This window comes from Melanotaenia boesemani, chromosome 11 (genome assembly GCF_017639745.1).
Source record: "Melanotaenia boesemani isolate fMelBoe1 chromosome 11, fMelBoe1.pri, whole genome shotgun sequence".
NCBI lineage: Eukaryota > Metazoa > Chordata > Actinopteri > Atheriniformes > Melanotaeniidae > Melanotaenia > Melanotaenia boesemani.
Genome location: NC_055692.1, coordinates 13,654,767 through 13,670,074, shown reverse-complemented (window position 1 = coordinate 13,670,074; position 15,308 = coordinate 13,654,767). Strand labels below are relative to the sequence as shown.

At 38.7% G+C, this 15,308-nt stretch overlaps 1 protein-coding gene across 1 annotated transcript in view; it reads right to left on the bottom strand.

Annotated features, from left to right (window-relative positions):
* fbxl17 (F-box and leucine-rich repeat protein 17) overlaps positions 1 to 15,308 on the bottom strand; it is a 226,486-nt gene that overhangs the window by 141,498 nt on the left and 69,680 nt on the right. Inside the window, exons 7-8 of the mRNA XM_041999457.1 lie at positions 13,876 to 13,983; positions 2,598 to 2,728 (exon numbers count right to left, since the gene is read on the bottom strand). Of these exons, the coding sequence (XP_041855391.1) occupies positions 2,598 to 2,728; positions 13,876 to 13,983 (239 nt within the window). The remainder of the gene's footprint in view (positions 1 to 2,597; positions 2,729 to 13,875; positions 13,984 to 15,308) is intronic.

The window sequence follows — 15,308 nt, the reverse complement described above, 5'->3', positions numbered from 1 at the left end:
TATCTTAGTTTCCAAAATACCCAGTTGTCTCATCAAACTGTCTGATCTACCAATGATCTGCCAATTTTTTATTTTTCAAATACACCCAGCCATCCTCATCGATATTTATAGCATTATTTGGACCTATGCTGCTCCAACAGATTTTTCAGAGTTCAGTTTTCCATTCAAGCTGCCTCTACCACATCCAGAAACTTTCCTAAATATTTAAATTCTGCCCCCCAACCTTGGTAAGGTAAAGCCTCAGTCATCTCCCACATGTGTTCCTTCAGGTACGCTATTGTTAAGGACGAACCCACCGTGCCTGTCGTGAGATGACCAATAATCACCCTCAGGAGGCAAATATTCTCCTCCAGAATCAGAGATGGCTAATAGTTGAAAAAGTACTTTATTAGCAGTGAAAAAGAGTTTTTTGACATGTTGCAGCTTTCTCTGTACGTCCTCATTGACTCTGAATGGTGTCTCTCAAACTCTCAAATTTCTTCATAAACTTTTAATAGACCCCCACCCTACCCTCCCCTCCCAATTGTGTTACATTAAAGATTCGCATGTCCGCCACTTAGTGGTGGAAAGTGGTAAGCGGTTTTAGCTCTCTTTCTGGAGGTACAGCATGGTGCTTGTTGCAATTTTGTGACGTTGGTGCTTAGTGGGTTAATATATAGTGGGATTGGGACTCAAACAATTAACCTTTCAATTGCTGGGAAACTTTCTACAACCTTAGTCCTGTTAGTTTTCTAAAACACTGATGATATAAACAAGATCAACACAAAGAAAACTAGTCTTACGGTCGAGGTTATCAAAAATCAGCTGGAGATGATCACAATCACTCATGAAAATGCTTGTGAGACCACCAGATGTCAGATGAGCAGAGAAGAAAGTTTCCAAACAGAAAGGCCCGGGCAGACTCAAGAACACATCATAAGACTACGTCAACATGCAATGGCACTGATACAGAAATCAATCGGTAAAGGAGATTCACCATGGATGAGAAATTTGGGGTTTTTCTTCTCAGCTACTAGAGAAATACATGATTTTGTCTGACTCTGTGTGATCTGTACAACTACCTGGAAAGAGCCCAGCAGACAGAACACTGTCATGTGGTAGAAGGAGCAAAATCACATTGCAAACGCAATCGTTAGCCTTCTACTACCTGGTCTCTTAAAAGACAGCAGCACATGTCGCACACACAATAGTCGAACCTTATCTCCCAAGCAGACTATCCCGCACACAACCCATTTTCAATCCCAATATTCCCACAGGTGATCCAGACAAATCCAGTCTGACACACGTACACCTTCAGCCCCTCGGCCAATGCAGTAAAGATCATTATGGAATCAATGTGGCTTTAAATCATTTGAAGATGAGCGTGAATAAATGTGTCTCTGAAAAGTGGAAGGGGCTGATAATGCAACGTGCTCCTGTGAGTATTTCACCAAACTCCATGTTTTTTTATTGAAAGGAGGCAGGTATAGTATTACCATAACATTCCCACAAGTGTTGGCTGTAAACTCAATAATGCAAGAATTTCACACACAGACGCACACATTCGCACACAGCTTTCCCGCACTCATTGTTGCAGCACAGCATGGTACATTCAATATTATGTTCACACTCTAGAGCAAGAGTGGGAGAGTCAGAGAAAAGAAGAGAGAAGAGAAAAGAAGCCCTAGCTGTGAATCAATAGATTAAATAGAAACACATGAATAAAACACAAGCTAATAAATAAAAGAGGAGATGGTTTACTCTCACTGTCTTTTACAGTGCAGACTCTCTCACCAATCTTAGATAAGAAAACAGATAAAGAAAAGAAAGGAGTAGAAAGAGCCCCAAAAAATGACCAAAAAAAGTTCTTGTTCTTTCAGCTTCCAGTTTTTCTTTGTTTTCCCATGTCATTGTCTGCAGTCTTAAATGAAAATTGTATTTTTTTTATTATTTTTTTTTAACACTATTTGAAAACTATAAAATGCAGAGCAAACCATGTCACAATGCACATGTCAGGACTGAAAAATATCTCTGGTGCTTGTGCAAAGTTTGGAAATTTATTTAAAATGTGACCATAGATTACTGTTCTTTGGATTGTATTAACTATTCTTTCATCGTAGAAAAATGCTAAAGATGCAAAAGATGTCTCCTCAAAGATGAAGGCATGTTTGTGATTATTCCTGTGATACCAGATATCTTATTATTATTCACCATTAACGACTAATAGCAGGCTTCCTTTAAAAAGATCACAAACAATACCAATCAATAACTCTTTGTAAGCTAAGACTATAATGAGCTCTTAGTTAAAAAAAAAAACAAAAAACTATTTACTGGGAGATAAGAGCCATTAGCTGGATTTCCATTTGTATTTTAGATGCACATTCAGAAGATGGGAATGAAAAAAAGATAAAGAAGTTTACATGCTTGCCTGAGGTGGAATTTGCCCGTTTCAAAAAAAGATTTGATACACATAAGTGGATATTTATTTATCTGATTTACATCTCGTTTTTCCTCTTGTCTTATTCTACCTATATGCTCTGTGCTTAACAGTTACTGTATGACATTTAGGGCTTGATGGCCCACCAAAGCGTGCCACATTTAAAAAAAACTCAGCTTACCTGTCATCAATGCTCCAGTTGAGGCAGAGGTTGAGGGAGCTGAGTTTACGACATTTCCTCACCACTTCCATCACTGTCTCGTTGTTGAGCTCCGAGATGTGTCGCAGGTCCAGGACGTTCAGGTTACGCAACTGCAAGAGGCCATGCATAAACATTTACAAGGATTTTACTATGTCAAAGTTATAGCGTATATCAGTTTAGGACAAGTAAACCTCAAATAAACTAAATACATTTCAAACAGTGTAACCTCCTTCATGCTCACAAAGGACTCAGTTATATCACTGAGCTGCAGGAAAGAAATATTTTTTGAAAGAATAGATTGTGTACAAGCCTGTTGAATTAGGTAGACTGTTTGTTGTATTCCCATGGGAAGAGGGAATTGCATTTCTGTATGTTGATGACCACATACTGTACTGAAAACAACAGCATGAATGCAGAATAAAGCTAAACAAGGTAAATGCAACAGAATTTCTTGAAGTCACTGCTTACAATTCTGTGCCCACATCCCTGGTGGGGTTATGAGTCAATATGAGCATTCACTTTCAGTAATCCTACTTTCCGATCTAAATACCTCAAAAGAGGGAGTTTAGATAAATCCCCAAGTCAAAATCTCTACTTACTGACAAACTCATGCTGGCACATTGTGTTCACCAAAATAACCAAGGACTCTTGAAGGGACAGTACCAGTGTACCCTGATGCATACTTATAACTATTCAAGGAAAAGGTGGACACACACACACACACAAACATAACAACTCTCATACACACACACAAGGGATGCAAGATAAGAGAGGTATGATATTCAAGCCAGCCACTAGGGAGGCACAGAGGTAAATGTCATGGCCAAGGCTAAAGAGAAAACAAGCTTACAGTTGGTGTTAAGATCACTGAGCACTGTTGTTAGCTCTGTAGGCATGACATATACCTACCAGCATGAAGACACATGGGGGATGGATAAGGACCATGGCTCACTGTGTGAAGTAAGCACACATGTAAACACTCTTCCTTACCCCCACTGAGAGTCAAAACACACAAGCTGAAGGTAATAAAAAAAAAATTCTATTCTTATTTAGCCTAAGAGTTTTTTTGTCACTCCTCTGAGAAAGTTGTATCCTCAGCTCCTGTTTAAACTGCTCTACTTATGCATAAAATACACACAAAAATCTTTTTTTTTTGAGCATATCATCACCTATACTCCAAACATAGCTGTACTAATAAAGCAAACATGAAACAGCTTGTGTGTGCAAATATGGGTTTAGGATGCAGCAGTGATCATTAGGGACATCTAAAATGTCACAATAAATAACAGTATCTAAAGAAAGGAAAAAAAGTCCTGAACGGTCATCACAGATATTCATAGACAAGCAGGTGCTTACATAAACATACATAAAGACAAACTAACGTGTCCCTGTGGCCAGCACTGGATCGAAGTGTTAAATTATTCATTCAGATGGAGGCTGATCCTGGTGTGCATGCATGTGTGTTTGCGTTTATTACTCATTTTGTTGAGCTCAATAGTGTGTTTACACACTGACATTGTTGAGAGCCACTCCTTAAACAGATAAAAAAAAGCAAGTTCCCATAGTACGTGGTTTAAGTTTTGGGTTATAATTAATTAGAGTTGGAGTTAAAAACTGACCAAATCAAGGAAAATCAATGGAAAACAATCTTAAGTGATTTTGCTTGTGTGCAAAATTGGTTTTACAAAAGAAAAGCAATGCATGATTCACATCTGGATTTATTGGTTAAATGATCCACACAACATATATTCACAGCCACAGACATGCAGTCACACTGTCAAAATCTTTACTCATACACAAAGATAAACAACATCCTTACACCCCCCCTCCCCCAATATTTATGATTAATAAGCCTGGAGTAAATTTCCAAAGCCTCCACATCAAAAGTCGTATTTGTTCTCCAAATCTTCAAGACTGCTTATCTCTACTAAAAAAGAATTTCTACTACAACCAATAGGGAGAGTTTCATTGATGAAGATAACCAATGGGAAATCAGGCCAACCAGAGAGAGTTTTGATTGGCTGAGTGTGTAGCTAGGTTGGGGGGAAAACCCCTAAAATTTAGAGATGTCTGCATGAAAGGGTAGAGACACAGTCACGACTGAGACCCTAACTTTGTTAATCCATCTTTTAAAAAAAACACGGCAAGAAAATAAATCCCACAACTCAGCAAGCATCTGCCAGAAAAATCTCTGAAATTAAAAATGTCACACAAATAGCAACCTCTCAGTAATTACTTCCAAAATGTGACAGGTCACGGAAATCATTTTGGTTTAAATACATCCTCATTTCATCACTTTCTCTCATAACGTGGATAGCTGCATACAGCAGTCCCACAATAAACTTGAATAAATATAAAGGAAAACATTAAATTTATGAGCGCTAACAGAGGGGGGAAGTGAAACAGAATGATGAGGGAAAAGTGAGGGAGAAACAGAGAAAGCGAACTGAGAGAAAGAGAGAGGATTTGGACAGGTTTTTCTCCTAGCTGGCTGAAGTCTGTAACCAGGCAGAGTTTGTCTCCTCTCTACTGAGCTGGCAGCTACAGCGGGGTAATTATTCATGCCGTTCATAAAAACGGTGAAACCTGCAAAAATCCAGCTGCTCTATGGCCGATGTATCCAACCCATAAAAACACACACACACACACACACACAGCCCAGAAACTAAAGTGAACAGTGGGTATAATTATATGAATATTACATGCACACATGTTCACATGCACATTAAAAACTGTCTACTGATATGCACTTCAAATATTAATAGGTAAAAATAAATTAAATCAAACTTGAGCCTTTCCATTTCATCATTTTACTGTATGCTCCCACATACATTTTATTTTTTATTTGGATACGTGAATTTTAAACCTATTATTAAATGTAATGTTTCAAACTGATTTTAGAGATTTAATACATATGATTAGTGTATAAAGGGCTGATGCACTGTAAATAAAATTTACTATCCAACAACAGTACTACGGATAAAGTTACACTTCACTGACAAGAATCAATCATTAAAAAGTTTTAAACTTTCTGGCCATTCAATATAATGACTACATTTTAAATAAAACTGAATGCCTTTTTTTATATCCCCACTTTTTTTTCCCCCTTTTCAAATACATATTTTAATATCAATTAAAAAATCTTTGTCAGAATTAACTAACAAATCCTCACAGATATGACAGTAATAGTAACAGAAATAACTGTTTAGGAAATTGGGTTTGTGTGTGTGTGTGTGTGTGTGTGTGTGTGTGTGTGTGTGTGTGTGTGTGTGTGTGTGTGTGTGTGTGTGTGTGTGTGTGTGTGTGTGTGTGTATACATACAATATGACTGCCAAGCACAGGCCAGTCTGCATTATCTGAAAAGGTTGAAGTAGCTATGTGTGCCTTGCCATACTATGGAGACATAACTACCTCTGATATTACTCTATTAAAGTGGTTCTCAAACTGGGGGTCAGGTAAACATGCCATATTAAAAGTCTGCAAAAGTGAGCTGATTTTGGTCATGTAAGTCCCTTGTCACAGCGGTGTACCACTAAAACCACTTTTTCCTTCTTATTTATGAAGATTCTGAAAGTTTTCCAGCCTCACATTTAGAGGATGGCTGCATTTGATATATCACACAATTAATCACCAAGTCGTCGTGTGGCAGTGGGGGTCGAGTCGAGTATTCTTGGGGGTAATGGCTCAAAAAGTTTGAGAACCACTGCTCCATATAATACACAACATCAAGCATTACGGTGCCAATCAGGAAGCTAGAGCTTGGTGGACTACATGTGCTGGATATGAGGTCATGGGTTCGAGTTCTGGCAGAAAACAGCATGAGTTCATAGCTGTTGCTGCCCATCAGTGTCAATGTCCCCAGCACAGAAGCAACTAGATGACATTTAAAAAGCACGGACAGAGCAAGTATTGTTTTATTCACTAATAGCAAACACGCTGGATTTGGAAAAGATGAGAGGCTGATTGAAGATGTGGATGAGTGAAGATTTATTGCTGTAGTAAATTTAGACCCACTTCAATGGTCAGTGAAAAAAAAATTCTTTCTACTCTGGGAGATGTTTACAGAAAGCAGGCTTTTAGTAAAACTAACAGGCTTTAAATTTTCAGACCAAAGATTTAGCAAAGATGAGCAAAAATGGGTTCAAATGCTTTCAAGCAGCTGAGCAGGAGTTTAGCCAGTCACTTTGAAGTATATTCAAAGTCCTGAGCAAGAAGTCAAAGTCACAAGGTGTCTTTGAGGTGTTTGCTTGGTTGTCCGTCTGTGTTGGAGGACTGTGTGAGAGACAGTATGAGGCAGGGGCAAAGAGGAGGGATAGATGGCAGAGGTGTCACTAGATGAGTACAAGTGCGCACTCATGCAAGTCCCCACACACACACAAATATTGAAGCTCCCAGACAGTTGAGTCAGACAGGAGAAATCTGTGTCGAGACAATCCCTCCCCGGCAAGTCCAAATCTTACACACCCCTCCTCTCGAGATGCTCACATTCAAGCAAATAGAGGCCTGAGCAGACAGAGTGATATGAATATTTGAAACCAGACTGAGGCCAGAAATGAAACAACAGTGGATCTGATGTTGCAAATACATTGTAGACATCAGTCATGGACCAGTGAGCTGATCCTTGTGTGTGCGTGCATGCGTGTACGTGTATGTTTAACGCCTCTCTTTTATCTCCCCTGTGCCCATCTACTGTCTATCACTTATTTCCCCTCTTCTACCCCCTTTTTTCTCTTTGTGTTACTTTCTTTCAATCACTAATCCTGCATGTGCTGGTCTTGATAACAAACTCAGTAGTGAGAAAAGGCTCAAGGACGTAGATAGAGTTGGTTTTTGTCCATATAGGAGCGCACAAACTGCTGTGGCAGCTCTGGATGACAGTCACAGCACTGTGACACTAGTTGGGCCAGTAATGAGACATGATATCCCCTCCCTCCAGAGGTCAAAAGAACCCTCTCTATCTCTGTCTGTCTCTTTGTTAAAAGTCTCACAGCCAAATGAATTATTCTTCAATTACTCTTGCATGAGACACACATCATCCTTAGGCTCTCCTCTGCTCATTATATTCATAAGTCCACCAATCTCCTCCATACAGCAGTCAAGAAAATTATTATTACAATTTCAACTTATTCTGCGACCCCCGCAACCCCATTACCTTTCTTCTTCCAAATCCCCTCCACCTCCTCCTCTCTCCTTTATCCTCTCTACCACCTCTAAGACACAACACACATTTGTACATAGGATAAGGTACACACACATATGAGCACAAACACATTCATACGCACACTTCTTGGTTTGTGTTGGGGGTTATCAGTTTGACACAGGGCACTGTGATTATGTATTTTCTGTGCTCCAGTCAGGGGGATGAGATAAGGGACCAGCAGACTACAGCTAAGCCAGACACCAGTCACCCTACGTGGGGTGGGAGTATTGGAGTGGAGGGTGTGAAGGTGACAGTGGGTGAAGACGTTTGTGTTTTTCCCCATTTCTTCTTTTTTTTTTAACATTCTGCTCATGAGGACTCAAGAAGAAAAGAAAAAGAGAAATGTCCTGTAGCAAATACTGTAAATTCTGCTCCACTAAGCCACCAGGAGAATTTCTGGTTTTGAAATTAAACAGTTTCCTTGTCATAAACCAGACTGTTTTATTTGCTTATAACCCACGGTTTAATTCAGTCAAATTCAGAGAGCCTTTATAAAAGGTCCTAACTTTCTCGCAAGGAGAACAACAAAACCACTGGAGCAGCCCGGCTGAATTAATATACAAGACCCAAAATGAAGACCAGAAACATCCAAGTTCTGCACATCAGAGAGACAACACATAGCTATTATAGTCTCCAAATGTACCTCTTTTCATCTCTGACACATTCTTCAACTGTCTCTTCATTTGTTATGTCTCTGGCCTTTCTCCCAAGGGTGGGAACTTTCGCACACAAAAAAAAGTCCTTTTGAGGCCCAGAGTGTCGAAGGGCAGTGATAGGCTGATGTACGAGGAGGGGCATTGTGGGTAGGCTTGACAAGGGAAGGGAAGCCATCAGTGGGACATCTAAAGCTGGAGGAATGAAGACTCTCTGGCACCAAGAGCTGCTCTTGAACACTGCCTCTCTGATAGAGCCGACCTTGGACTTAATCACTACCAGAAGAACGGAGCAGTTGACAGGAAGATGGAGAGACAGAGGGGAGAGGGTGTACGTTTGTTAAAAGGAGGAAAGACAAAAAGCATAAACTGCATCAGTGAGAGTCAAAAGAGATGGAAAATAGAGCAGGAGCAGAAAAACTTTGGATGCAGAAAGAGAAGCAAACAGGTAGCAATGCTGTTAAAACAGTAACATGTTGGCTCTGCTGGTCTTCCTTATCTGTTTGAGAAGCAGATGAAAAGCACAGAGCTTACTGTATATATTCACTTCTGAAATACACATAACTACATTCACTCAAAGTAACACAAACATCTGAAGAGCAGGAGCTAAACTTATGTGGCCTGAGTGGAGTATTCAACCCTTTTAAAACCTGTTGTACTTCCACCTTTGTGGCTTGTCACAAGACTTGGCTAAAGGGTGAACCCTGGAAACTGAATAAGGACAATGACAAATCATGGACAAATCCAAACACACACATATATGTTTGAATTCCAAACAATGTGGACCGTTCGTCATTGCACAAGTTCCCGTTACACTGATTAGACTGGTGCACACGCCAGAGCTCGGCTAACAACTTAGCAAATTTGGCGCTAAATTTGACAAGTTTTCAGACCCCTCTAGCGGATTTAAAAGAAATCGACTAGCCACAAATCTAGCAACTTTTTCTGGTGTTATTGGGGACTTTTGGAAACTCATGTGAAAGCATGTATCATTTATATCTTCTCAATGAGCAGCGGGTGATGCTCCAGGCCCCTCCACCGTGCAAAAGCGCTCACAGCTGCAGCCAGAGCAGCAGATGATCACCTCTGCATTTTAAAGTTAAAAGGACTGAAATATGTTGTGGAGTCTTAATCAGAGAACAGTTATAGTACTTAAAATGGCATTTTTACTTTAGGTCTGCTCATCATTTTGGCCAGGAATATTTTCCATTTCTTTTTCTACTGTTTAATTGAAATGCAATTAAATGCATTTTCCCAGACGTTACTAGAGCTTCTGTTTACAATATTCATGTCTATGTCTATTATTTGAGTAAGTCATCCACTAAAATTATTTATTCATTCATTTAAATAAAAGAAAAAATAGCATTTGGGGGCAAATATTAAAATGTGATTAACCAAGATCGATTAACTAAAAAGCCTCTAATTACTTAGATACTACACATATATATATATATATATATATATACAGAGAGAGAGAGAGAGACAGAGAGAGTGAGAGAGTGTGTCTTCAATTTAGCTGCCGAGGCCAAGCTCCAAATCACTAAAGGCTCTGGGACACCCACAAAGCCTCCCTCTCAAGATGTTTTGTATCCATTACACAGCCTTGGGATGTGACAAGCCTCATCAATAAAACAATTATTTATGTCAAGAGCTAAGGGCCAAAGTAGAGCTTCAATCTAAAAACCGACCATAAATAAAAATTTACAGTAAATCCCCGGCCCAGAAACACAAGCCCACATCAAACACACATTTGCTCTTGAAATCATCAGTTTTTCTTCTGACGTTTGAAGTTCCATGTCGAGTTAAACTTACAACCAGCAAGAAGAGTGTTAGAAAGTTTGTTTTCAATTAGCTGGCTTCATACTCCGAGCCAGGAAGAAATCTTAAATTTGACTTTTAGTCATTAACAAGTTGATTTATCAGATGTAGCCAGGCTACAAATATTGAGCCATGTTGCACATCACAGAAGAGCAGAGCAGCTTCTGTAGGAGTGAAACACTGCAAAACCATCAGCGGAGCATTCATTCCACAGCTTTACAGTAACTCTACTGATCATCTGAATTGAACTTGTCACCACAGATGGCCAATTTCTGCCATCTTAATTTAGACAATCCAATTTGAATCGATCCCCTCATATCCTGATTTGTGAGAAGTCAGTATAAAAAAGAAATGAGGGTGTTATATGATAGAACTTAATAAAAGTAATGGATTTTCTCATCTTTTTTTCTGTTCACTGTCGAGCAGAAAGCGAGTGGGCTGGGAAGATTATTAAAGAGCGTGTGACCAAGGAAGAAAAGAAGAGGGAGGGAGCATGCAATAATCAAACAAGAGAGGAGCACTGCAGTCCTAGAATCACATGCAGGTCCATGGAGTCATCTGAAATGCAACGATTCTAAAAGCAAGAATATGATTTTTAATCGAGGATGGATGGGACCAAGTGGGAATCAATGAGAGGAGGAATCAACTCCTAAACGAGATAATTACTGTCAGAGATTATAGGGAGATTGAGAGAGGAGGCGGCAGAGAGAGGCTGAGGTAATCGGAGAGGAACAGAAAGAGATGGATGACACAAAATGATGATGATGGAAATGAAAAGAACAAAGAGACAACTGAAATTTGAATCTCGCACTTAGACTGCATCTGTATGATAACAACATAAACTAACCAAACAAAAAAAGGTGTTTTTTCTCTAGTTCTTTTACTGAGTCAGACTATGAGCCGTCACCCCCACCCCCATCAGTTATTTCGTCAGATAATTTGAAAAATGAAAATATTTTGTAATCTGAATTCAAACAAGAAAAATCAGCATATTAAAACTAAATCGGTGGAAGATAAATTTATCCAAATTCAGGCCATTAGTGACAGAGGGATACTAATGAGTTTAGTAATTTCAATATGTATTTCAATATGTTATTCTAGTGTTCTTTTATTCATCCATCCATCCATCCATCCAGCTTATTCTAATTCAGGGTTTTTGGGGAGCTGGATCCAATCTCAGCAGTTACTAGGCAAGAGGACTTTAGTGTTGACATAAATACAAAACACAAATATTTTGATCCATTATATAGTCAGGTCTGGTTGTGCAAGCCAAATTTCAGAAAAGCTGGGATGCAGTGTAAAATGTGATGAAAAACGGGATGCAGTCTCATTAACTGACATTTTACGTACAATAAAACGGCGAAAACAACAAATATTGAAAGAGATTTTTTTTCTATTTACTATTTCATCACAAATATTTGCTCATCTTGAATTGATGGTAGCAACACGCCTCCAAAAAGATGAGGAAAAGGGAATCAAAAGGCCAGATAAGTAAGCAGTACCAAAGAGAGACATCTGGAGGAACATGTTTCAACTATAATCAGGTTAATTGGCAACATGTCAGTAACATGATCGGGCATTAAAAGGTGTTATTTTAGAAGAGAAAAAAAGGAGTGAATGTTACGCAGTGGTTAACATGTCCCTGTTCTAACATTTTCGATTTTTTGCTATTAAAGATATTAAACACTGAGAAAACTTAAATTAAAGTTAATATGACATTTTTAATGCTGGATATACTTTCTATAGTCTACTGTAATTAAAATGTTGGGTTTTGAGATGTGCTTTTATTTACATTTTACACAGTATCCTAAAACCTTTGGAAAATTGGGATAAAAAAAAAAATACATAAAAAAAAAGCCAAAAAAAATAATAATAATAATAAAAAAAAAACTGCTGTTTTCAGTGTCAAAATGATCAGTGTTTGTAAGCCATCATGGTACAGCAGCAGGAAGTTACTCCCTACTTATGCCACAGGGGTAAGCTACATGAACAGGACAACAATTTTTATTTTGTAGCTCTATCTTGATTAGCTTTACACAGTTTCATGTTAGAAAATATATTCCTTTTCTTATTCAGCATATCGCTGAAGTACCTTGTCACCATTTGTCTGAAAAACTACATTTCAGCTGCATTTTTTTAAGGAACCTCCCACCTGCTGGAGAATCCTTTCAGCTGTGGCTGGTCAGTCAATTGGCCAAAAAAGAGGTACTACAAGACAGCTGTTGAATCTTTCAAGTGTGCCAAAGGCATTATGCAAATGTATTTCATGGCAAAGCCGTTGGGTAAAGAAAAATAAGCTAGGAGTGCACAAGAGTTCAACGTTGACAGTTCAACGGTGTCCTCTGTGAATCAGGACAGGTCAACCCTACAAACATTAATATTTCACACAAAAAAAACACTCATACACACAAAACTATATGAGACCAACAAAACAAGGGATAAAACTAAAGGCATGATACGACCTCTTTAAACCTTTTAACCTTCCATAAAGTAATGGAGAAAAAAAACCCAACCTGCATCTTCAAAAATAAAGAAATATTACCACAAATATGAACTTCTTCACCTGAACTTTTAAAACTTCTCCTTGGTTAATATTACTATAAATAATAATGAGGAATGCTAGACTAAGTGTGGGCATGTGTGTATGCGTCCACCTCCACCTATGCTAATGCTGTTATGACTGGCTGGCTTCATTACTGTCTGTCTACAGCACCATGGCCAAGGTCAGTGGAGGCTGCAGAGATGATAGGGGGGGGCCAAAACTATGAGCACAAATTAATCTGCTGTTTAATCTAATAATGCAGAGCGGCATCGGGTGCCTCAGTCCTATTAACACAACTGTAATTGCATTTGAGGGGGAATGGGAGCATGCAGATCCACAGAGGTGTGTGCACACTCAAGTGTACACCCAAGTATATCAAACACAAATCGAATTGTATTACACAAGGACACATGGGTGCTGACATAACACATAAACCCACACATAGCCGCACACGCACTCTACATGGGTGTCATGTTGGGAATAAATGAGAAGAAAAACAAGGTGAGGTTTTTCCTGGTGAATTTCAGGTGAATCAGTTCAAGCAATCACAGTGTGAGTGCATGTGTGTCCATGTTTATGGTATATTGCATGGAATGGCTTTAAGCACGGAGCACTGCTCATTAGCATGGTAATATCCAACCAGCAGGGTGTAGTCAGAACAGCAGCGTATTATTAGGATTCATCTCATTAGGCTTTCATGAGATTTAAAAGTTAACACAAAATGACTTGAAAACTAAGTCTGAGATAAAACACACAGCACCACCCTGAATTTACTCTCCCAAAAGTTAAATCTTCCCCCTGGAGACAATGCATGGACTACAGCAATGTGGAGAGTTGGCCTACAGTAACAGGATTAGATTTAAAAAAAAACAAAAAAAAAACTTGGTTCTGCTTAAAGTTCCGTTGACATTTACTGAAACAAGTAATTAACACAAAATACATAAAAACAAAGAAAGTTCATTTTTAAACTGGAGCTACAGGAAGTAATTTGAGTTCTTTAGGTAAGTAATGACTGATAAAGGAAAAAAACTGTGTGACACTCACCGCAGTAAGATGGATGACTCCCTGAGAGGTCACAGGGCATCCCATGAAGCCAACAAACTGCAGCTCAGGGCAATTCTCTGCCACCGCTTTCACAGACTGGTCGGTGACCTGCAGAATAGAATAAAACAGAAGAAGTGTTTAATATTGTATCAAGGTAAGAAAACTACCTTTCTACTCTGCTGCTACCATTTGTTTATTCATTCAACATACTGAGGCTGAACATGTTTAATTCATTCACATTTTCAGAATCAATATATGATGGTAATGGGGAAAAAAACCACATCTTTAATACATGTTTTTAATATTGGACCATTTCCAGTGGTTAAACCTGCGTTTTCCGGTAAGAAAAGAATTAATAATTCCATCAGGAGAGTTTTCAAAGCAAACGTTAGACTGTATGCTCTGTCTTTACAGCAGGGCCTGCATGTTTTGTCTTATTCAACAACAGAGGAAAGGAGGGAGAGTAGGAGGATCACAGAAGGAGAGGAGGAGGACAAAGACAACTGAGAAAGAGCCAAAAGGGTCTGCCAAGCTGTGTGGGCGTCGGCTTATGATGGCTGGACCATTCCCCACCATTCACTCTGCCATCTACTAACAGCTCATAATGGATCAGAGATCAATAAGAAAGCAGAACTTTTCCACCGGCTTCCACTGTAGTCATCAATACGGGCATTGATAGCAGCTTCCTTCACCACACTCAGCAACGCAACAATATGTTTGTCCTCTCTGTAGGCTTCATCTGTGCCTATATGAACACTTCAACAAAAGAGTGGCCAAAGGAAGAAATGAACCCCCTGAACTGCAATTAGCTGAAAAAAACATTTAACATTTTTCTCAGAAATTCACAAGAAGAAAGTGTGGCAAAAATACAAGTGAATTCAAAAAGTATTCAAAAAGCACTTTAAACAGTGATGGTTGCAGGTAGACATTATGTCTATCTCATCAACTTCGGCTATGAGATACAAGACCAACATGTTTGTAAATCTACAATAAAATATGTGTGTCTTTATTTCTAATATGAGTGGCAAAATATGAAATAAACTGAGAAAAATAAGTGAAAGAGAAAAGTGCATGAGACCAAGAGAAAAAAAAAGTGTTACATTAGAAAAGATTGATGGAATTGCTAAATGAAAAATTTCTCATTTTCATTCACTGAAGACAATTATTTACCTTCTTGAAAGAGAATAAATGCATATCAGGGCTTAATTGTACACCTGATGTATAACTGATCAAATAACGATATGAATGATAAGATTTTCCACTTTTAAGGATTAAAAAGCCTGAATGTTTTACTTGAAAAATAAACGCAATTTATCAGTTTTAATGAGTTCCTTCAGACCTGTTTTACTTCCTGAGTATATATATGTGTTTCTTGTAAAAAGAAGTAGGACAATTAGGAAAGAAAACCAGGGAGGTCACCCTTCCTTTCCAAA